This window comes from Eublepharis macularius, chromosome 14, assembly GCF_028583425.1.
Source record: "Eublepharis macularius isolate TG4126 chromosome 14, MPM_Emac_v1.0, whole genome shotgun sequence".
Classification (NCBI taxonomy): Eukaryota; Metazoa; Chordata; class Lepidosauria; order Squamata; family Eublepharidae; genus Eublepharis; species Eublepharis macularius.
In genome coordinates, this window is record NC_072803.1 from 43,269,533 (window position 1) to 43,292,680 (window position 23,148).

At 43.8% G+C, this 23,148-nt stretch overlaps 1 protein-coding gene across 1 annotated transcript in view; it reads right to left on the reverse strand.

The window, feature by feature from the left end:
- The window catches only part of MAMDC4 (MAM domain containing 4), a 41,464-nt gene that overhangs the window by 12,492 nt on the left and 5,824 nt on the right, over window positions 1-23,148 (reverse strand). Inside the window, exons 5-17 of the mRNA XM_054997182.1 lie at window positions 22,098-22,243; window positions 21,655-21,739; window positions 19,997-20,113; window positions 15,031-15,177; window positions 11,625-11,719; window positions 11,022-11,180; window positions 9,420-9,510; window positions 8,480-8,626; window positions 6,926-7,027; window positions 5,115-5,240; window positions 4,827-4,957; window positions 2,249-2,357; window positions 1,409-1,519 (exon numbers count right to left, since the gene is read on the reverse strand). Of these exons, the coding sequence (XP_054853157.1) occupies window positions 1,409-1,519; window positions 2,249-2,357; window positions 4,827-4,957; window positions 5,115-5,240; window positions 6,926-7,027; window positions 8,480-8,626; window positions 9,420-9,510; window positions 11,022-11,180; window positions 11,625-11,719; window positions 15,031-15,177; window positions 19,997-20,113; window positions 21,655-21,739; window positions 22,098-22,243 (1,566 nt within the window). The remainder of the gene's footprint in view (window positions 1-1,408; window positions 1,520-2,248; window positions 2,358-4,826; window positions 4,958-5,114; window positions 5,241-6,925; window positions 7,028-8,479; window positions 8,627-9,419; window positions 9,511-11,021; window positions 11,181-11,624; window positions 11,720-15,030; window positions 15,178-19,996; window positions 20,114-21,654; window positions 21,740-22,097; window positions 22,244-23,148) is intronic.

Below are 23,148 nucleotides of genomic sequence, written 5' to 3' on the forward strand. Positions count from 1 at the left end.
AGTTCTGGGACTTTTCAAATGTTGCCTTTAGATGTTGGCTTTGGGTGAAATTTTGGGGCAACTAAGCTTTACTACTCAATTTTTAAGGCCACAGTACCAACTTGCCAACATCTACATTTTTTTGTAATAATATTGAATAAGGAATTGAAGGGGGAGGAGTTAAAGAATTGGGAGTTCTCCCTCCCAACCCAAATCTTTTCCTCAAGGATGGTATAAGTTCTCAAGGGCTGCAGCTGGCCTATATTATAAGTTGGCATTATCCCCCTTCCCCTCCAGCTTTAACTGATGCTCAACTATCATCAATATTCTGTGCTTCCTGGAGGGTGGTGAGCATGCTCAGTCAGCATAAAGCTCTGTTTTTTATTTAATTTACAAAGTAATTTTTTTTGCATTGCTGAGGAATCCCCTTGGCCTTTTCCGGATGACCTGTTTTACTGCCCTACCAATAGGCACTCATCCATAAAATTGCTATTCATAGGTGTACTTTGCATTTGGACAGCACAGCCAAATGCTCAAAGCACTCCACCTAAATTCACTCGATGCAGTATTTATAGCCCCGTAAAGTAGGAAAGTATTATTATCAAAAAATCAGCTCTGATTAGGCACCAATTAAACAATAGTAGTAAAACATAACCCAATATGCATACAGTAAATTAATTAAAGTACTAGGAAAGCAAAAGTCAAAATGAAAGCAAAATAAGAACAAAGTCACTCTTCAAAATCCTAACAAGCCTATTAATTTAGAGAGGGGGGGGGTGGAATGAAAGGTTTAAAAGCCTCTAGAAGTTAACATTGAAAACCTTTGAGCAGAGCACAGCTATGAGCTTCCTTTGCTATCAAACTGGACCCGGAATATAAGTATTATTTTCCTCATATCACAGATTGGGGGTGGCGCGGCTGAGAGCGGCTTGCCAAAGGCCACCAAGTAAGTTTGTGGCAGAGGCAAGTTGATATTAGACTGTCAAACTAGGACCAGGGAAATATGTTTTAAATCCCCACAGAGCTATGAACCTCAGTGGATGACCTTGGGCTAGTGACACACAGCCTAACCTCACAGGGTGGTTGTGAATGACATATGCTACCCTAAGCTCCTTGGAAGAACGGCAGGATAAAAATGTAACAAATATTCAGTCTTTGAACTAGGTCTTTCTGATTCACACCTCTGCCTCTGAGCTGTATCAGCTTCTCTTTGTGCCTTGGATATACTCCACTAAAAAGCTTCAGCCCAACAGGAGTATCCGTAACAAGAGATAATGAAAAAAACCCTAATATCCAATTCTGAATTTTGACTGCTTGTAAATCTACTTGTTCTCAGCTTAAGATCTTATGGGTTAAAATTGTGAACCTGCTATTGGGGCCCAAAATGTTGCAAAAAGCAAGGGCAGCAGAGTACATGCCACATGGCTACCTGTGCCAATAGTATGGTCCATGGTTCCTCCCTTGCTTCGCTCCCATTCAAAGCCATCACTCTGTTCAATGAACCAGTTGCACCAGCCTGTCTCAAAGTTGCAGGACAGCCCTGCACAAACAGAAAGACAAGCAAAGCATTAAGAATATCAGAAGAGCCTCACTGGATCGCTCCAAAGCTCCGACTCATCCAGCATCATTTTTCCCACAGTGGCCAACCAGCTATCCCGGAAGGTCCACAGCACAGGCACAGAGACCAAAGCCTCCCCTTAGTTGCCCTGCATCATGGTATTCAGAAATATACTGCCTCTGAAAAATGGAGGTGCCACTAAGCCATCATGGCCAATTACCATGGGACCGGGTGGATGTATCCTCCCACATGATTTTGTCTAAAACTCTTTTAAATCCATCACAGCTAGTGACTATGAGTTCCACAAGGAAATCCTGATGGTGCATGTCTTGATTTTTTCTGAAATCATGACTCCCTGGGCAGGGAGGTGGGGTTTAAAACTGTGTTGGATCCATGGCCCCAGAAATAAGACCCCTTGGCTTAATTTAGTGAATCACTTTCTCCTATGTTAGCATCTATGCCAAAGTAATAGTGTAAGTACAGGGTAGAATGTCTGCCATCGGCCCCCTAACACCACCACCTAACACATTAGTAGTTATTAACAGAATGTTGAATTGACTAGTTTTTTTTTTAAAAAAAACTTATGTTGCTAGCCCTGAAGCCAGACTTTCCAAAAGGTATGGAACATCCACACCAACCTATGGACCAAGCAGCATGATCTAAACCACAGATTGCTGCAAATGGAGGGCAGGCAGGATCAAAGCACCGTACCTGATGATAGCACTTGGCTGGAGGAGTCACATTTCACAAACTTAATGTTCCTGATGGCCAGATGGGGATTTTTGGTCACTTTGAGGTTCTCCAGACCCAGCAGCTCAAGCTTGAAAAAAGACACACAGATGGAATGGGTTTGGGGTTCTAGGACTGTCACCTTGTCACAGAAAACCACAGGATGGGGCTGAAATCTGCTAGAGATGCCCAATACACAATGATAAGAGAAGCCAAGCCCACTTTATTTCTGCCACGTGGCTACCTGGTGAGCAGTAATTCTTGAACTAGGTATCACAACAGAACTACTATGTACTGCAAGAATTGCATTTATTAAATAACTCGTGGTACCTTTGAGCCAAAGGTACCCACACACAAATGAGGCTGCCTGTTGTATCTATGTGCAGCCATGCCTTCTTCCATAATGCCTCCTTCCATAATGCCTCTGCATAATGCCTTCCATAATGCCTCTGCAACTGGATCATCTATGCATATCTGATGTGGAGATAAAGCAAAATTGACTGCCCTAGCCTGCGAATGCCTTTTGTGTGTCTGCGGGAGGGGCTGTGGATCAGTGGTATGACATCTGCTTAGCATGCAGAAGGTCTCAGTTTCGACCCTCGGCATCTCCAGTTAAAAAGATCAGGTACTAGGTGATCTTTTCAACTCTACCAGAGGACAGCAGCTGCCAGACTGAGTAAACAATGACCTTAATGGACCAACAATGGTCTGATTCAATATAAGGGGGTTTCATGTGTCCATTGCTCTGAAGGCACCTGGATTTGGCACATGTAAAAAACCACTACACGCAGGCTCCCTTGTGCATGGTAATTCTTACTCTTTTGCTCTCCTAAAAAGTAAGCCTTTTCCGGAGTAAGCGAACTTGTCTTCAATTTCAATCCAACAAGAGTTATCAGAGCTATAGGGAAAACTGGTTTTGGCATTAAAAGAAGGCACTCTTCCTATAATGAGCTCATCCCTCAAAACTCCATGGGCTTTTTTCCTTTTTGTATTAATATAATTTAAACTTCCATCCCTCCATCCATAAAAGAGACTGACAGAACAAGTTACGCCATATTTTAAAATCAAAACTACATTTTAAAAAATCAAAACACATCACCTGACTAAAATAATTTTTAAAACATCAATTCTCCAGCATCCATTAAAACTGGCAATATAAAACTAGCATCGTTAAAATGTCTGAAAAAATAATCCCCCAACCACTATACAGTAGCATGCCCAGTAAAAATCTCCACTAGAAATTCCATCTTGAGGATACAATAGTAGGTCCACAAGGCGAGGTAAGCGTCCTTGAAAAGTGTGTTCCAAAGCTTTACTCCACTTATGCTAAACTCTGTTCTACACTCCCCCCCTCCCCGAAGATACCAGTGATGGCCATTAGATTAGTCGACTTTAAAAGGGGATTAGACAAGGTCATGGAAGAGCAGTCCATTGATGGCAATTAGCAATGAAGTCTAAACAGGACCTCCAAGTGTACCTCTGAATACTAGTTGCTGGGCAGCCACAGGGGGACAACTTTGGCCTCTGGGCCCCCACTCGTGGGCCTTTTGGGGCATCTGGCTGGCCATTGTGGGAAATAGGATGCTGGGCTAGATGGAGCTTAGTCTGACCCAACAGGGCTGTTCTTATAACTAAATTGGATGTCCATGTTCAGAGCAGAATACCTATACATTAACAGCTATTCACTTATTAATATTTATATCCCAACTTTTCCTCCATTCCTGGAAGCTCAATGCAGCTTACAAGGAACGTATTTTAAAAAATACAATCACAGCACAAAGCAAGTTAAACAGCTACATAACACACACAGTAAACAGCACAGGATGTTTCAATACCTGCCAGAACAGCCACCCATCTGACAAATGTCAGACACTCTCTTAAACTGTTTTGCAGCGCCCCCCTCTGAAAACACCTCTTGACCTTCTCTAGGAGGCTGTGCACAGGCAAAAAAAGTTCATAGAAGAGCTGTGACCAAGCTAATCAAATTGGGTGTGGGAACGGTCCGAAGAAACTGCTAGGAGGATCTGAACTGGAACTCCAAACCAAGAGAAATGGTTCTCAAAATGTGTATGGGGGGGTTCCACACAATAAACTGATGGCCAAGAGCCAGCTCGGGTCCTCTCTTCCCTTGTTTCAAGTCCTTTTAAGCCACACATACTTGCCAGGATCTCATCCCCTGCCCTCCAACACACATCTGCCCTGCAAGGCGCTCACTATCTGGACTATGGTTCAAGGCCATTTCCTCTTCATTGTCTGCACGGTAAACAGCAGCCAAACCTCTGGAAAATCTGTCCATCTCAATGACATCTACTTGATGGCATTTAAATCCAGCAACCTGAGCAAAGATGCCTTTCGTTCCATGTTTCAAAATCAACACTTTCTACAGAAAAATGTGAAGATATGTTGATCCCCTAATGGAAGTGAGGGAAGGAGAGAAAACCCAGAATCAACGCATTTGTGTTTCTGTAAAATCTGGTGGTTGAGAACAACAGTCTGGTTGCATGTCATGTGCTCCAACTGGCATGCACGGGAGGGGGGGGGGCTGCAGAGCGCACCCTACCTGGAAGGGCCTGTCTCTAGCTCCAAGAGGGACCGTGGCCTGTGCCGCCACTGCAGTGCCGTTTCCCAAAGTAGACCATACTATCTGGTGAGTTCCCAGGCTCTTGTCTACAACGGCGAGTGCAAGGAACCCTAAGGAAAGAAAAATGGGTGGCACTTGACTTGTACCACTTCAGTCACCCAAACAAATCATCCTCTGTCACCAGGCAAAGGGCAGCACAAACCACCACTCATGCTCGTGGAAACAGGAAAGAAGGTCAAGCTGAAGGCAAGGCAACCAAGTGGATACCTTGAGGTCCAATGGTGAATTCCATCTCCAGAGCACAGGCCAGCCCCGAGGGACCCAATACAGGGGTGATGGCCTTAGCCAGCGAGAACATCTGCCCTGGACCTTCCTGCAGGCCAAAAGTGTACCCTGAAAATCAAGGACAATTTGTGACATATAAGACCATCAAGACAAAGCTTGCTGGATCAGACTGTGATGGCTCTGTAGCCCAGTATACATTTCTAACAGTGGCCAACCACGTCTACAAAAAGTTTACGAGGAGGATATGGGGCAGTATTCCTTATTGTTTCTCCCACAGCAATTAGTATTCAGACACTGACTCTCTGTACATGGAAGTTCCATATCCCCATCATGGCTGGGCTATTGACAAACCTCCTTCATGACTTTGTCCAATTCCTTTTTCAAAGCCACCCGGAACGTCACAAAAAAAACAATGAAGATAGGCCGTCATCACACAGCCATAAATTTAGCGCCAAACTAGCGCCATCTCCCGCTGAATTCTCACCTTTATCCGGCTGTCTTGTGATTTCGCCATTCTCCCCAATTCACATTTTGTGACTCTTTATGTCGTCTTTATCCACTTCCATGTGAATGCCCTGGATCAACTATGAACACTTTGCAACACCAAAACGCTCACTCTCCCTGATCACCTGTCTCACCTAACACTGATTCTCCTGCCCTACACTCCCACAAGCCCCAGTGTGACCCGCAATTAAGCCTCAAAGTAAATTTTTTTTAAAAAGTCAGCCTTATAGCGCTATAGCGCTATAGCTCTATTCTGCCATGGGTGGGAAACCTCTGCTACCTATCACGGTTGGCTTTTGGGTTGGCCCAGCACTATAGAAGTACTAGCAAATAGAAGAGTGGTATAACGCAAATATGTGGAAAAAAATTTTTTTAAGGGGCGGGATTTTTAGGGCCCCGTTTCTGGAGGCACTTTGACTGACCGTCGAATTGCGCTTTTCCCTTTTAATGTGACTGACTGGAAGCGCAAGCAGTCATCAAAAGATGGGAGAATCCGTTCTAATAACAATAACAGAAGAAACGATTTCTAGTGCAAAACTGATGAAATAAGGGCCCGTGTGATGATGGCCATAGTGTTTTCTCACACAAGTTTTGAGCAATGCCGCACAAAACTTGCGCTAGAAGATGCTATCTTCTGTGGGTTTTTTGTGACGTTCCACGGCATTCCAGATGAAGGTAAGTAGGGTGGAAACAGCCTATGTATCATGTTGAAAAAGGTATTTGCTGTCTCTGTCCTGAATCTACTGCTCACTAACTTTGGGGTGACTCTAAATGCATTATAAAAAATGGAAGGAAAATCTCTCTCCTTAATATTTATTATTTCCCCTCAGTCATTTCTTTCTAATCCAAAAAGACCCAAACAGTTTTTGGACACAATGGGATGGACAGGATCTAATGTTGGTGCCCAGAGATTCTCCCCTCACAGTCTCACAGCAATAGCTCAATGGTAGAGCATATGTTTTTTGCATGATGCATATCCCATGGTCAATCCCAGCATCTCTGGTTAAAAGACCTCAGGTACCATGGCCTGGGAAAGACCTTTCTCCACCTGGAGCCACTGCTAGTCAAAGGGGGCAGTCTTGGGCTAAAGAAGAAGGGTGATCTGTCATGGCTGAAGGGAGCTTCACAAGATTCCTGGAATCTTTCCCAACACACTCTGCAGCGCAACCCTCCTTTTCTCAACTCAGCTGTGAACTGCCATCAACTTTTCTCTTCCACACACTTGTTGCTTTAGAACAGTTCCCTGCAAAGCAGCCACAGAGAATTGCAGCAGAGAACAACACTCTTACCAACAGAATCTACCCTGCTGATGTTTTTTTGCATGGCCCACTCCAGGTGTCCCACACTGATATCCATCCATCCTCCTGTGCCTTGGGCAAATCCTGTCATTCCTAGCAAGACAAGAATATTTCAGTGTAGTGTAGAGACTGAGAGAATGAGCTGTGATCCCAGAAGACCCTGGCTCGAATATTACCCCTGATACAAAATCAATCAGAGATCTTAGGCATGCCACTTGCTCAGCCTCAGATCCTAGGACCCTTTAACCAGCAAGATTCAGGATGCACCCACTCCAAATTATCTCCTGTTGCTCTCAAGACTTTTGAGGAAAGTGAGAATGGCTGCCGCATTGTGGTACTGTGCCACTGAGCGCCCCCAACCTTGTTAGGCTTTGGAGCCTACCCTGCTGAATACCATATTTGGGGGCGAGGCAGGAATTATTCCTTCAAAAGTGGCCATTAGCCATGGGGGGCATTAATTTGTGTCCCATCATAGGTGCAGCTTGGATTCCTTGCTCAAAACACTTGGAAATATTTGGTCCTAATTCTCTGCTCTGGACTATAAAGATTGTTCAGTGCCAGCGGGAAATGGGATGGGGGGAAGCCACTTTCGGACCACAGGCTCACTAGATAGCACAACAGTTCCTTCCAGTGTGGATTCCATAATTCAAAAAAGAATTCCCAAATGACATGCTGAGAAAGTATTGTTTATGTGCAGCAGAAAAGTAAAATTTTAATAAGGCTCCTGGGACCACAAAATAAGTTAGTGTGCCTGTTGTATATCTGTATAAGTCACTAAACAAAACAAACCAAGAGCTATCAGCCTCTCCTACAGATTTGCAATTCTGCCTAATTGTATTGGAAGTGAATGGATTAATCAGTTACTCCCAATATGTGGTAGAACTACCTCTGCACAAAGGAGATGGGCTGTTTCATCTCTGCATGAGTCATTGTTCTCAGCCAAATCAGATCGTATGCTCGGAACAGTGACTCTGTGCAGTAAACACATGGACCAGGCTTCCTCTGAGGACAGGCATGTCCTATTTCACACTCTAGAAATAACTGTTTTAAGGAATAGGAATGAAGTATCCTTCTAATTCTGATTTGGAAAGCAACCATTGGATGTCTGGAAATGCTGCGCTCAGTGAAATGAAACACTCGGGTTATCCATGAGGGCCATGAGACGCCAAGCCGTTCAGTGATTTGAGGGATTACATTTCTACACCAAGAAAAGCCAGATTCCATGATGATATACCAATTTGTTCCATCCTCAGTGTCACATAACTTATCCTAGTCCCTTGATTTCTGGGAATCTTTATTGAGCCATTTCTCTGAATTCTAAGGCTGCAGCAGGGCGTGGCTGCCGTATCCAAGCATATATTCACAGTCACTAGGCCTAGAAATCTATTTCTTTGAAAAATGAAATCTAATATTCTTGGAAAGAGGAAATTTTCACCTCTTGCCACATTATGTAGAATAACAACATTCATGGAATAATAGGGTTCTGGTTCCCCAGCGTTCCCTGTTGCTCTCTGCCCAGCCGCATGATATGCGTTTGACACTTACCGCAACTCTCCTCATCAGAGCCGTCACCACAATCGTCCTTAAAGTCACAAGTCAGCTCCGCACTGATGCATGACTTATTGGCGCACACAAACTGGTCCACAGGGCAGGGGCTTTCGGGTTCCAACTCAGAAGGGACACTAAGATGATCTAAATGGGAGGAAAGGATGCACCCAGGGCAAAGAAATCAGCTTTCCTGCTGGCTGTAGCATAGACAGGGCTATTCGTTTTAACAGAGCAGGGTTTGCAGGAAGGTCTCCGGACAGCACTTTGCAATCCACCTCAACTATTTAGCAACACGAGAAGAGCTCTGGTGGACCAGACCAAAAGGTTAATCTTGTCCCTCAGAGTTTCCCACCATGGCCAATCAAGAAGCCTACAAGAAAAGGACACGAGGCCAAAGCGTCCCCTGTTCATGCCCCCAGAAACTGGTTTTCAGAGGTAGGCTGCCTGTGAACATGAAGGTTCCTTGTAGCAGTTGTGGCGAATAGCCATTATGGGATCTCTCTTCCGTTACTTTTTTCCTTTTTTTTTTGAAAGCCATATCAGCTAGCGGCCATCAGTGGACCCTGGTTCCACTAGTTACATGGACAACTTGAGCTAGATGAAGAAGACCCAGAGGAAACATCATGGTGACAGAGGTACAGAGGTAATATGGATTAGCTAAAATTCCATAGGCAATGGAAATGGAGAATATATTCATGAACTGCCTGACAATAGCTAAGGGGGGGGGGATTGTGAGGGCCCAGCCCCTTTATGGAGACATTAGGCCCCATCAGAGAAGAACTAAATACATACATTAAGTACCTTTAAGCATATCAGACTTATTATTTAGATTTTTGCTGTGGATACTAGGCTTAAGGTGAACTTCTCCAGTGTATTTTTAGGCTCCCTTGCCACAAGATTTCTGACTACCGGCCTGTCCCCCACATTCTGTACTCACCTGTTTGATTTCTGCAACCAGACGACAGGATCAGATCATCCAGTGCAATGCTCCCGGTATGCCCCATTTCAATCACCCCCTCAATGACAATCTGAGCAAACAAAACGAACCCTGATCAACGCAGGCAGCAGAGCCCAGCCGGTTTCTGCAGAACCCACCTCTGGGGCTGCCGGCCTCCTCTTCCCTCCCTGGCCCCGTTCCTGTGCTTTGAAGAGCTACAAGAGAGCAGGGGACAGCATTCCTGGCAGGACTGATACTGGCAAGGAATAGAGGATTGATGTTGCCATCTAGGTTCCTGTGTCTTTGATTGGATTGGTGTGGGTGGAAGATAGTGGGTGAGCTTCACTGATCACTGCTCAGGAAGACACTCATAGTGCTGCTTTACACTGATGCAGCAGCACAGCAGCTAAGGGAAGGAGCTGTGGTCCCCAGCTCTAATCTCAGCACTGCCACAAACTTGCTAGGTTTGGGCAAGCCACTCACTCTTAGCTTGAGTTGCCCATCTACAACATGGGCAGGGGAGCAAAATGATCTGCATCAGAGACCCTGCTCTGTGCCCCCCAGTCCCTGGAAATCAGAAGCAGAGCCACAAAGAGCAGAGCTTTCTCTGTTGCATGGCATCTCCTACATAGGGCTAATCTGGATGGCGCTGAGCGGCGCGGTGGGCAATCTAAACTCCCCTCTGTCTGGAGATCAGGGGCGGGGCCACCAGCCCATGTGACCATTTTCTCCGAGGGCAACCCATTGAGTTCTACCACCTCTTTCCCCAGAAAAAAAGCCCTGGGTACAACACACAGAGTTGGGTTGCCCAGGCATTTGTGTGTACGTTTAATGGTTGCTGGAGTGCACGTGCATGCTTTCCTACCCACCTTTTAAAAATTTATTTTCTTCATATAATAATTTACAAAATTTAAATAAGATACAAATACAATTTAAAAATCAAGATTCATATCCACATCACAAAACAGATTAAGTAAAGCATCATCCAGAGCCCATACCTTCAATTTTCAATAAGCCAAGCAAGATATAAGTATTTCTAGGGCACATATTCAAAATGGTATCCATATTTCCCTAAAGAGGACATCAATTAATTTATACTTCCAATATTCAGTGAAACAAAAAACAAGTATTTCTATAGCATATATACTAAATTTCTTATTGCAGCTTCAATACAGCATAATTCCATATAATGTATGCCTTGCCCTTCAGGAAGTGTTGCTGCTAATACTGTTATCTATTTATCCACTGTTTGTTACCTATTATTGTATTCTGCTGCTATTACTTATTTGATATGGATAATGTTTCTGTTTTTTCAACTGAACTAGGTTATTGTTCTACTGGATGAAATTTGATTGTGCACGTTATTGTTCCTGTATTTTGAATGCTGGAAACAGTCTCAACATTTTTTAAATTCATAGGGCGGCATACATATTTAGTAAATACTCACTGGCCTACCTTGCAGGGTTCCTGTAAGGATCACTGGTATAGTGTACATGAAAAGCATTGAATGGCAAAAGCACTGGCATTTGCATAAGAATTGTCTAAGATGATTACTATGTCTTGGACTGGCCCTCCTTCATGACCAATCCACTCTCTGCCTACCTGGAACTTCTCCTGCTCAGGGAAATCCACTTGCTCCCGGAACCAGTAGTTGCCCAGTTCCCCAGAGCGGCTCCTGATAAGCTGCGTCAAATTTTCTGTTCGATAGTAGATATTCAGGCTGTTGGCATGAGAGTCATACAGATGGATGTACAGTACCAGCTGGAAAGCAAAAGGACAACAATGCTGAAGGAAGAGGAGCGTAGCAGTATCTGGAAGTGCAAGAGGCACCTGAGGAAATGGGTGCAGACAGCCCATTAGAGACCATTTTCAATGGTTTTCTTGGAAAGCTCGTGGTTCCTTGGAAGATTAGTGCAGGCTCCTTAGTGAAATCAGTAAAGCAGACAAGCTTTTGGGAAAAGAGCCTGATGACAACTCTTGAAGATTCTGTTAGAATCCCCTGCTGACTTCAGGGGTTCCACATTAGACAAGACAACGTGGAAAGGGTTCGCTGAAAGTACAACAGCCACTGGGGAAAACAAACCAAAGCAGCTACAGCATCATTACCCAGATAAACAGGGCACTAGGGCAGTCTGACACCCAAAGGGCCAGCCAAGATAGTGAATGAAAGCAACGAACAACTACAGATCCCAGCTAAGAACTCACCGAGCAGTTACCATTGCTGTTTAGAGTCGGGCTGATCAGCCACGCTTTCCCTCCTCGTATATTCAGGGGGCTGTTGCTGACGAAGACAAAGTAACCTGCAGAAGTTCACAGCACAACGGTTGACAGGCATCTTAGGCAGGTCCCTTTAACCCAACAGGCATGTTTGGTGGGACAGCCAGTTTGGTGTAGTGGTTAAGAGCGCGGGACTCTAATCTGGAGAGCCGGGTTTGATTCCCCAGTCCTCCACTTGAAGCCAGCTGGGTGACCTTGGGCCAGTCACAGCTTCTAGGAGATCTCTCAGCCCCACCCACATCACAGGGTGTTTTGTTGTGGAGATAATAATGGCATACTTTGTAAACCACTCTGAGTGGGCATTAAGTTGTCCTGAAGGGAGGTATATAAATCGAATGTTGTTATTGTTATTTTGTTGCATCCTTATTCCTACAGCCACCCAAACTCACCCTCTCCTCCATCCATTCCAACTTCCACCTGTAATGTTTTTTACTCAACTTAAATCAACTACAGTTCTTCCAATATATTCTCCAAGAGACATTGCTAGCTATTTTTGAACAAATACCTGAAATACCACATTTTTTCATCCCACATTTCCTCCAAAAACTCAAGATGGTGTATATGATTCTCCCAGCCTCTGTTTTATCTTCACAACACCCTTACAAAGTAGGCTTAGTGCAGTTGGCTCAAGGACATGCAGTGGCTGAGTGGGGATTTAAACCTGAATCTCATCAGTTCTATCTTTCAGTGATTGCTCCACAATACTGTCTCCTGCATGAGAAAGTATTTGAAAGCAAGTTCAGCTGGTGGGGGGAATTTATGCTGAAATAAAGGCTTCCTGGATTAGGGCCTCTCTCCCTCACTCACATTTTCTTTTTGCTCAAAAAATGGAAAATGTGAGGAAGGCTAGGCTGAGCAAAAGTGACGGGCTCAAAGTAATCCAGATGGCTTCTTGGCTCTGTGGGGATTTGAACCAAGGTTCTCCAGTCCTACTCTGATGCTTTAACCACTGCACTGGAGCGATGACTATAATCAGGGGTCATTTCATAGAAAAAGAACTGGAGGAACTCATTAGCATAACTCATTAGCATAAGGCACACCCATTGCCATGACCGGAAGTGTGTCATTAGCATAACTGGTTTGCATGTGCCACACCCCCTGTCATCACCTATCCTGGCTGTTTTGGACCCAATCCTGGCCCAAAATGGCAAAAAGGGGCTGAAAATGGCAAAAAAGGGGCCCAAAATGGTCAGGATCGGGCTGCTGCTGACTGGGAGAGTGATCCACCACCTGTCAGAGGCCTGATCCAGAAAACCAAAAGAAAATTCGTGAACCTAACTACCACAATAACTCACACCAATAATAAAGTTGTATTAATGTGTCTATTTTTTTTGTTATTTCTATAACCAAATTTCTAGTTAACATTTACATAACGTTAGGTTCACGAATTTTCTTTTGGTTTCCTGCTCTTTCGTGATACTCTCTTGTATTCTTACAGAGGCCTGATCCAGGCTGTTTCGGCCCCAATCCAGGCTGAACCAGGCCCAAAATGGCCGAGAGTCAGGTGGGCGGGGCCACCTGACATGTGACTTCTTTGAGGAACTGCCAGAACTGTGTTCCTGTGCATTCCCCCTTAAAACGAGCCCTGACTGCAATGTACTTCATTTCTGTTCCTCCTGTCTTTTCTCAGAAATCTCCAATGACAGTTAATGTTTACAACTTTTTGTACTTTTAGTACATCTTTAAGAGCCTCTTCTCTCTAAAGAAGCCAGAAGCAGAACTTTCTATTTGATCAAGGGACATGGACAACAAGGAAAGTTCAGTTTCTCAGCCCCCCCACTTCAACAATGAAAGAATGAATGACAGCCCTGAAAAGAGGATTTCCTCTGCAGTTTTTGCAGGTGAAGTTAAAAGTGCCTTTAACATTACACCTACCTATGATACAAAATGGAGTAGGTATGAGAACAGGCTTCAAAAAACAGGTGACCATAACACATTTTAGGGAGGGAAGCCTCTCTGCAAGGAGAGAACTAGCAGGACAGGGAGGCAGATGAAATAGAACATTCCTTCCTGATGTGCCAATTTTCTTCATGCAGGGGGCTTTGCTTTAAAACTAGAGGAGCATTGAAAATAGAACCCTCATTCAGTCTAAAGGGACAATATTAGTGGTTAATTTCTCAAGAGAGGAGCTGGGCGCATCTGTCAGGAAGCTCTCCCCTTCTATCCACAATGTGCAAAAACTAGTCAGGGTTTTGAAACAGAGAAATAATTCTGTTATGTGCCCCAAAGAATTCCTCCTTTTGTAATTTATCCATGTACTTCTGAGAAGATGCTTGGCACTGGAAAACAGATTCTGGGACAGAACTTCAGTGAGCAAGTGCGTGTGCTCCAATTCTTCCTCTTTTCCACAAACCATCCTCTTTTTACAGTCCCAGTCCCTGGTAAATAACCATCTCTACTTTAGTCCTGTTAAAATGATGTTGGTATAAGTTACAAGTGTTGTCATTATTCAGGGTTTAGCCTCTTTGCAGTAGCTTCTTGTGGTTTTAACTTCTCTAGAAGCCATAAGAACTACCACATCGGAACAAACTAGGACATAAAAACAACATTCAGCATCTTAAAATTATAGTCATAGAACAGCCCCTCAGGCTAGAAGCAGAATGTCAGTCTAGGACTAGAGAGACCTAGAGCGGAACTACAAGTGACAAAAGGCACAGGTTGGACACTTGTCAGCTTCCCTCAAGTTTTGATGGGAAATGTAGGCAGCTTGGCGGAATGTTGGACAAGTGACAGTTGAAAAGTCCATTGGACAGCAGTCAGAGAGCCAAGCTGCAAGACCAGGATGCCTACATTTCCCATCAAAACTTGAGGGAAGCTGACAAGTGTCCAATCTGTGCCTTTTGTCACTTGTAGTCCCGATCCTAGATTCTAAACTCACTCAGGCACCATCTTCAAGCCAGTTGCTTTGTCTCAGCCTAACCTTCCTCCAAAGGTTGTTGTAAGGATAAAATAGTGGCAAGGAGAACCTTGTATGCCACCTCAGACACCTTAGAGAAATGCTGGGATAAGATCACCACAGGTAGATAAGCACATATGACCTTTAATGCATCATGCAGTGCACAACCCTCCCACAGGCTGCAGCTGCTGAGGCATATTTCAAATTGATAAAAATAGGTGATTTTTTCCCCTACTGCACATTAAACTTAAAGCCCAAATACTTTCTTGGCTTTTAAAACAGAGTACGACAATCTTTGTCAGAATAAAAGCATATAGCAGACTAGAGCCTTCAGCAGTGCCAGCAGGCCGGATTTTCATCCATGAAATGGCGGGGGTCATACAGCCATTTGTGAACATGCCATCCCAAGAAACACCTCACTGCATTTCCTAAACTCACCTTCCTGACTGTTAGTACTGTGGTCTCGCGTAGGAAAAGTGGGAGATGGGGCCATTTTGAGGCTGGAGCTATTTGCCCACAGAAGGGTCTTGTTCTCAGACAACCAGTCACACCACCCATTATCGAAGGAACAGAAACTGAAAAAATCTGTATGGGAAGAGAGGGTGGCAGTACTTTGAAACCAGAGCATTCCCATCCCAAAAACTCAGAGCCAGAAGAAATTAAGGATGCCAGCTTTCATTGGGCAATGAATCCACTTAAGTTTTAACAATAGCTGAATTAAAATTAGATATGTGAGCTCGCCAGGATCTTCTATCGTTCTGGTGGACCTGCAAGACTGAGATGTTCTGCCAGGCGTATGGTTGAGGTCAATCCAATAATCATCGGAAAGCCTCCCAACCAGCCTCCTGTCAGGGGGCCATGTGATCATCTGCCCCCCCATAGGACTTACAGCTGACTGAAAGGACTGTTCCCCCTCCTTTTTGCCCACCCCTCTTTGTATTATTGGCAGGGATGAGGTGTAAAGTCACGGTCTGGGGGTGGTGTTAATAGGAATTCTGAGGTTTTACTGAAGTTTTTAATGTAAATTATGTTTTACTGTTGTAACCTGCCCTGAGCCTACTTACGGGGAGGGTGGGATAGAATGAATGAATGAATGAATGAATGAATGAATGAATGAATGAATGAATGAATGAATGAATGAATGAATGAATGAATGAATGAATGAATGAGAGCACCTATATCTATTCAGCTCATGAATATATTCCACCTTCCCTCTAGGCAGCTTCTAAAGACTTTTTTCATAAAACCCACATAGTGTAAAGACAACAAAACAGCATTAGAAGTCATTTTAAACCAGAGCACCTTTTAAAAAGATCAAACAGTAGCATCAGAACAGATTCCAGTACTTCCAAATGAGTATCAAAACAGAAGCATTTCAGGTTTGATTTAAAACAGGGTGCTGACAGAGGCCTTCTTCACCCACAGGAATTTCACACTGTGCTTTGTTTAAACCAGCTGCCACCTGGGCACGGAAGCTACAGAGCTGTTTTCCATGGGTAACAACCTAGCTTAAATGAGGCACTATGTGTGTGGCCAATGGGGAAATGATTTTGCCTCAGCCAGCATCATGTATAAATCAAGCCTGTATCTGAAGGTGAGGCTGTCACCTGACAAAAGGGCATTCCATAGTCTAAGCACAACTTCTGAGATGCCTCCATCCCTCATGCCCACTCAACTTGCTTCCATCACTGTGGGCACTTGGAACAGGGCCCCAGAAGAACATCTAAGTCACAAGTAGGCTAAAAGAGCGAAGGCTGTCCTTCAGGTACAGTCATAATTTATTAAGGACTTCAAAGACTGATGAGGCTGAGAATTGAGGGCTCGAGTGAAGCAGGTTCAGTTCTAGTGCCTTTCCACAAGAAACCAGGTTATCTATTACATTCTTCTCATGGTTGAGAAGATTTGTTTCAAAGAGAGTGGGCAGCATTTGCCGAAATCGCAAAGAAGCCAGAGGTGCAGCTGTATAAGATTTCTAGCACTTATGGACAAGCTCCTTCCATATCTCACAAGTAATGGAAAGACAATGGATAATTTTTTTAAAAGCAGCAATGTTACAAAAAGTGGCCCTGGGTACTTCAGGGCTCTAGATTAGTATACCCCACATTTGTTTTCCTGCCAGAGTAAAAGCAACAACTTAAGCAGGTCTGTTTGCAACAAACCAATGATAACTCTAATCAAACCAGATGGGTAAACTATGTATATAGCACCAGTTATAGATAACTCCACAAAAATGGACATGAGCTAAACCATGTAAGATGCCAAGAGTTTCAAAACAGGGGTGCACTATCGCCTACACTGCTGTGGCAGTATGCGGGAAGAAGGAGCAGCTAACCTCTTTGGTGCTTTTCAGCTCCTCTACAGGCCTGAGAATAGTATTGCAGCTGCCAGTCCAGCACAGATCATGTGATACAAAGGACCAATAGGATTAGGGTTTAGTTAGGATGGCTGGGCTAATGGCTGGTCATGTCAGGGTTGAAATGTATAAGCTCTTACCCAAGATCTCATGATATCTGTTCTCTTTGGGTAGCTCTTCAGATGCTTCATTTTGTTTGATATAGTTAGGCTCCATTGGAATGTATTTGGGAGCACTGTCTTCCAATTCTAAGTCCTTCATTAAATCTCTGATCTTTTGTTCTTGGCTGAGAAGGAAGCTTCCATTAGCTTCCCTCTGTATTGAATGCCTAAATAGTCACGTTTCCAAGCTGTTTGATTGTGACTTCCTTGCTCAGATGATCTACAACTTCTTTGCCATCACTTGAGTTCTCATTAGGTCATCAACATAAACTAGAATGCAGGGCTTTTTTTCTGGGAAAAGAGGTGGCAGAACTCAGTGGGTTGCCCTCAGAGAAAATGGTCACATGGCTGGTGGCCCCGCCCCCAATCTCCAGACAGAGGGGAGTTTAGATCGCCCTCCGCGCTGCGGCGATCTAAACTCCCCTCTGTCTGGAGATCAGGGGGCGGGGCCACCAACCATGTGACCATTTTCAAGAGGTTCCGGAACTCCATTCCCCTGCGTTCCCCCTGAAAAAAAGCCCTGCTAGAATGTAAGTCCATTGTTCATTTTTACACCATGTGTACAGGCGTAAGTCAGACTCACTTCTTTGGAAGCCTGCCTTTAGAAGGATGTCATTTAGTTTGTCATTCCAGCATTTTGCACTTTGTTTTAGGCCATAGATTGGTTTCTGAAGCTTACACACCAGATCTTCCTTGCCTTTCTCAATGAAACCTGGAGGTTGCTTCATGTAGACTTCTTCTGTTAAGTCACCATGTAGGAAAGCAGTCACGACATCTAGGTGCTCTACTTGCATCCCCTTGCATGCTGCAACACTAAGGCGTGTTCTTATCATAGTGTGTTTCACAACAGGTGCAAATGTCTCGTCATAATCCCCACCAAACCTTTGTGTGTAGCCTTTGGCAACAAGTCTGGTCAAGTCTGGCTTTGTAACGTTGGATTTTACCTTCATTGTCACATTTCAGTTTAAAAACCCACTTGCTCTGCACAGCTTTCTTATTTCTAGGGAGTTCAGTGAGTGGCCATGTGTTGTTCTTGTACATGACATTCAACTCTGTTCTTGCAGCTTGCTCCCACTCCTGGGCTTGAGCAGGTGGTAAGTTAGAGATATCTGGCCAGGATCTGGGCCCATAACCAATTGTTTTGCCTTTGGAGTGGTTGCAAATGAGTCTTGCCCCATCTCATGCTGGGTTGCTGCAGTGAACCTTTGTTTGCTTAAGGTTTGTCTCTTTCTGGCCAACGTAGTTCCCTTGGCAATTTGATATTTTGAGAAATGTCTCCAGGGCTGGAGGTGGCAACTTGCATTTTTTGCTCTTAGGGAGACTTTGAACAAACTGGTCAGCAATTCTCGTAAATTTGAGTTTAAAGCTTTATGTCTTGGAACTTCCTTTTCAATTTTTCCTTTATTTCAAGTTGCGAGATTACTAGTAGAAACGTGGTCTAGAGATTTAAACAAAGCTACAACCTTGGCAGAAACCATCCTTTTCTTCCCCTGCTTGGGCATACTGAAAGAACAGGTCCTGTAGCTTTCTCACATGACCTTTAAAGCACTGTCTGTCTGAATATCTGAATGCTTGCAACTGATCCTGCAAAAATGACCTGGTTGCCCAATCATCTGTCACATGCTCTTTGAGTATAAGGTCATACATCTGCTTAGCTGTTTCACAGTCCTGAATCAAATCTAGATAATTGGTAGAAATAGAACTTACAATGACTGCTTTTGCTATTTCATCTTCCTTGTTCCACTTCAGTCTCTCATCATCCTTGGCTGGTGGGCCTTCTGTGAGGTGTTTCTCCAAGTGCCTTTTCTTGATATTAAACCAGCCTTATTTTCCATTCAGCAAAGTTATTGTATTCAAGAACAAAGACATGTGTGTCTTGATCTTTTATAGTAGCAGTCATTATGCCTTACTATTTCTTTTCTCTCTCCACAGTTTTGAGGTGTTAATATCCACTTGGTTAATCAGAACTCAATTGGTATGTTCTGATAATTAACTTGGTGAGGCTGGGCCCATAACCAATTGTTGGGTTTAGTTAAGGATGGCTGGACCGGTCAGACAGCCCTTCCTTTCCTTATTAACAGAGTGCTCCTCCTGAGCCTCAGTGCAGCAGCATGGCCTAAACTAATATTTACCACCACTATCTTACAAATTGCACATAGAGAGCTTCTCCTTCGAGTTAAAGAACCAATAATGATCTATTTATTTAGAGAAGTACATTAACTTAAGTATAGTGGAAAGAAAAAGTGACTAACCTAGCTAACTAGGATAGCTTCAGATTGATAACAGGCCATCTGCTTCATTTGTCCCAGGAGTAGATACAATGCTACTGCTCCTGGTACATGCAGGAAAAGGGAACAAGTAGAGAGAGGAAGGAAGGAAGGAAGTTCCCTTGGTCTACATTCTACCTATAAGAGAAAGTGAGTGATAGTAGAGTAGCCAAGAAGGAGACTGATACTAGCCTAGCTATCTGTCTAACTCTGTGGTTCTTGCCTTCCTTTTGTTTTGTTTGTAGTCTTGAAGGTCTGAGCCAGAGACATCACCAGTCCCTTTTTCTAACAGGTTCCAGGTTTGGCAGACCTTAACCAAGATACCTTCCTCTGCTGCCACCACCCCACACACCTCACTAACCAAGCAGCTATTGTCCTAGATGCCTCCTCCACTGTATCTGCCACCACCGCCACTCCACACACTGCTACCATCCCCAGATGTTCTTCCCATCAGGAAATGGGAAATCATATACTAGAGGCCCTCGTCTATGGGCCTTGGCAAATTGCCTGCTCATGTCATTACCCAATGCTCTGACACCACCCTGTCATGACTTCAGTCATGGGGTATACCACTTAGATCTCTCAGCAAGCCTTCTTTCCTAGCACCTGCCATGAATACTCACCACAATTTTTTTCATCTATGCCATCTCTACAGTCTTCAGTTGCATCACAGATCCGGTCCAAACCCACACATCCACCTTGCTGGCAGTCAACTTCATACAGGTCACAGGTCTGGGGATCTAAACAGGAGCAGCAAAAGAGTGATGGATCAGCAGTGATCTACTGAAGCAGGTTTTTGTGACACAGGTCCACAAGGAGAAGACTAAGTGATAGTTTGCTGCTATTTGTTCATTCCATGACAACTGGGCCTGCTTGCACGTGACTTATTCTCAAAGCAGCCTGTCTCCTAAGATCTCTGGAGTCTTCGAACATAATGAATCCATTTGCCTCTGAATTAGACCAAGGCTGAAATGAGTCAGAACAGATCCAGATAATTAGGGGCTCCTCACTTTTATTTCCTGTCTACATTACTGATTGTCCAGAGTAAGAGTGGCCAGCTAATGATTTTTGAAGCTCTTATTTTCTACACAGTTTGTATCAGTGGCATTTCACAAAACTCTGGCACAACAGAATCCACTTTCTGAAAGATACTCTGTCCCACTACCCCCGCCCCATTTTCTAGTTAAATATAGCCAGCAACTTCATTGTATATAACAGCATCAGCTTAGGAACCCATAGCAGAAGCTCGGAGCAATGGGACAGGTCTACAGACGTGATGCTCTTTTGGACAGTCTTACAATTTCCCAATCCAGATCTTCCCCCTGGTTTAAACTGATCAAAAGAGATCATGTTAGATCTCCTCACTTAGTGAATATCACATCCCAAAATCTCAGAAAATCATTTACCTCCCTGCACTTTCAAACAATGCCAACAGCTTTACTTACAGGAAGATATCATCAAAGCCCAATGGCTCTCCATCTCTGTATATGCGGTGCCTCAGTTCCTGGGGATCTTCTGCTACACTACACTTTATTTTGTCCCATGTATGCAGAGGTTAGAGCTAAATTTCTTGCTAATATGTTAGTGGGGTGTAACTTTACCTCTGATATTGACAAATTAGGTTTTTTGTTATCTGATACTGATTCATTTGTCACTAGCAGAGTATCCCTGTTTGCCTTAACTGCAAAAAAGACTAGGGCCAAGATTGTTTCCTCAGAAAACTAACTTTTTTCATAACTATCCGGTATTTATTAAGGTTATTTTTGTTATTTTAATAACTGTATTTTATGCTTGTATGATAAATTTCTATTTTTACTGTTCTTAACTCTGTATTGTGACGGCCTTTGGCCATATACAATTAAACCTACTACTACTGCAATGGGACAGAGAAAAGAATGCACTTCTCCCAGCCAGAGACCAAAAAGAGAGGACAAAGGAAAACCAGTGGTCACCTATCCAAATCCAGGCTAGAACTATACTATGCAGCTGCCATGAAAGACGGCTAACTCCCTCCTTGTCCTTGCATTACTTCTACAAGTTCCCACATTCTTATGCTGCATATTTTCATGCACATGGCGGACAAGAGGAGGGAGAACACCCCACTCTTTGCCATCAGGTAATCCTCGATGTTAATGAAGGACAAACAGGAATTCTGCATTTTGCTGCTATGTTCAAGGGCTTAAAGAGGTTTTACATGGACGTTCAGCCAAACACACTCTGGGCTTTCCCTTCTCCCATCAACCCCAACCACAGAAGAAAAGCGGAAGAAGCTCTGTCTTACGTGGGGGGCCGCAATTTCTGAACTCCACATCATCCAATGCCACCATCATTGTCTCAGAGAAGGCTTGAGTTGAAGAAAAGGTTACCTGTAAAGACACAGGAGAACCCAGGATGCATCTCTAGTCATGTGCTTTTGTGTTGTTCCTCCACATCATGATGCACTCCTACAGCCACAATTCCCAAATTTCATTTCCACAGAGAAGGCTCCATTTCAATCCCTGACCTCTCTACTTAAATGATATCAAGTTCTGGGAAAGATTTTTCTCTGCCAGAGACCCTAGAGAGCAGACAGCACTGAGCTAAATGGACCCATGCTCCAATGCTATACAAGGCATTTTTGTACATTCCCATGCTGGTAACAGATTCCTGAGACATACTATGAGACTGATCTGGAGTCACTCCAAGCTGCCCTACTGAAAAACAGCATAGGACTTTGCCAGGTACCTGAAACATCCCGTGAACTCGGCCAGTGTAGGCAACCAATTCCCGCCAGGAGGAGGCACTGCTTGGAGGGTTTTGCCATAATGTCACAGTGCCATTTGCATGTATCAGTTCCACTATCAAACTGGGCCGGTGTGTCTCGTTGAGTCCTGCATTAACAAAACAGAATCATTTGGAGCCTTTTTAGCTCATTAGGGGGCAGCAATGCCATTTGGGAGGGATGTTGTTCCCCCACTGTTTTGAATCTTATGTGACTGTGTTACAAGACCCCTTCTATTTCTGACCAGCTGTTTGGTTACAAACTATGAAACAAACCCAAGTACCAGACAGGCACAGCAGAGGCATACATGCCTTTGATTAATAAGGAACTGTTGGATCTGAGTTGACAATATGGCTGCAATTTTAATGACAAGAGAAGCGCACAACAAATGCTTTTTAAAAAATATATGGCTTTGGTACAACTTAACCTTGAATAACTCCTAGGATGTGTTTTTAAACTCAATCACTGAAAATTTTGTGAATTCCTCCCTTGCTGAAATGAAATCTCTTTGACCATATCACTAAACTCAGGATTGATCCCTAGTCTGAAAGCTGAAGTTCTCTTTGCCATTTGCTCCATTCCTTCCCAAGAATCTCATCTTGGATCTAATTTCAAATAATACTACAAGAGATCAACCTTGGAACATGCAAATCCATAATGGAGTAACTCTGAACATGCCCAGGGGATCTTTTCCTCACTGCTGTCCTCTCACAAGAAGGGGGGGGGGAATTTCAGAGGGGTAGCAGTATTAGTCTACTGCCGCAAAATTAAACAAGAGTTTACTGGTGCCTTAAAAATTAATAAAAGGTATTCCAGCATAATCTTTCATGGGTCAGAGCTCATTTTTTCAGGCAAAGATCATGGGCAGTTCAAGACTGAGCCATAGGTAGAACTTCAACAAGCTAAAACATTCCCCCATGGGTATGCAACCTTTGTGCTGAGAAATGCTGTATTTAATATTTACTACTACAAGTAGCAATAATATAACCTACATAGAGTTGTTGAGTATTTAGA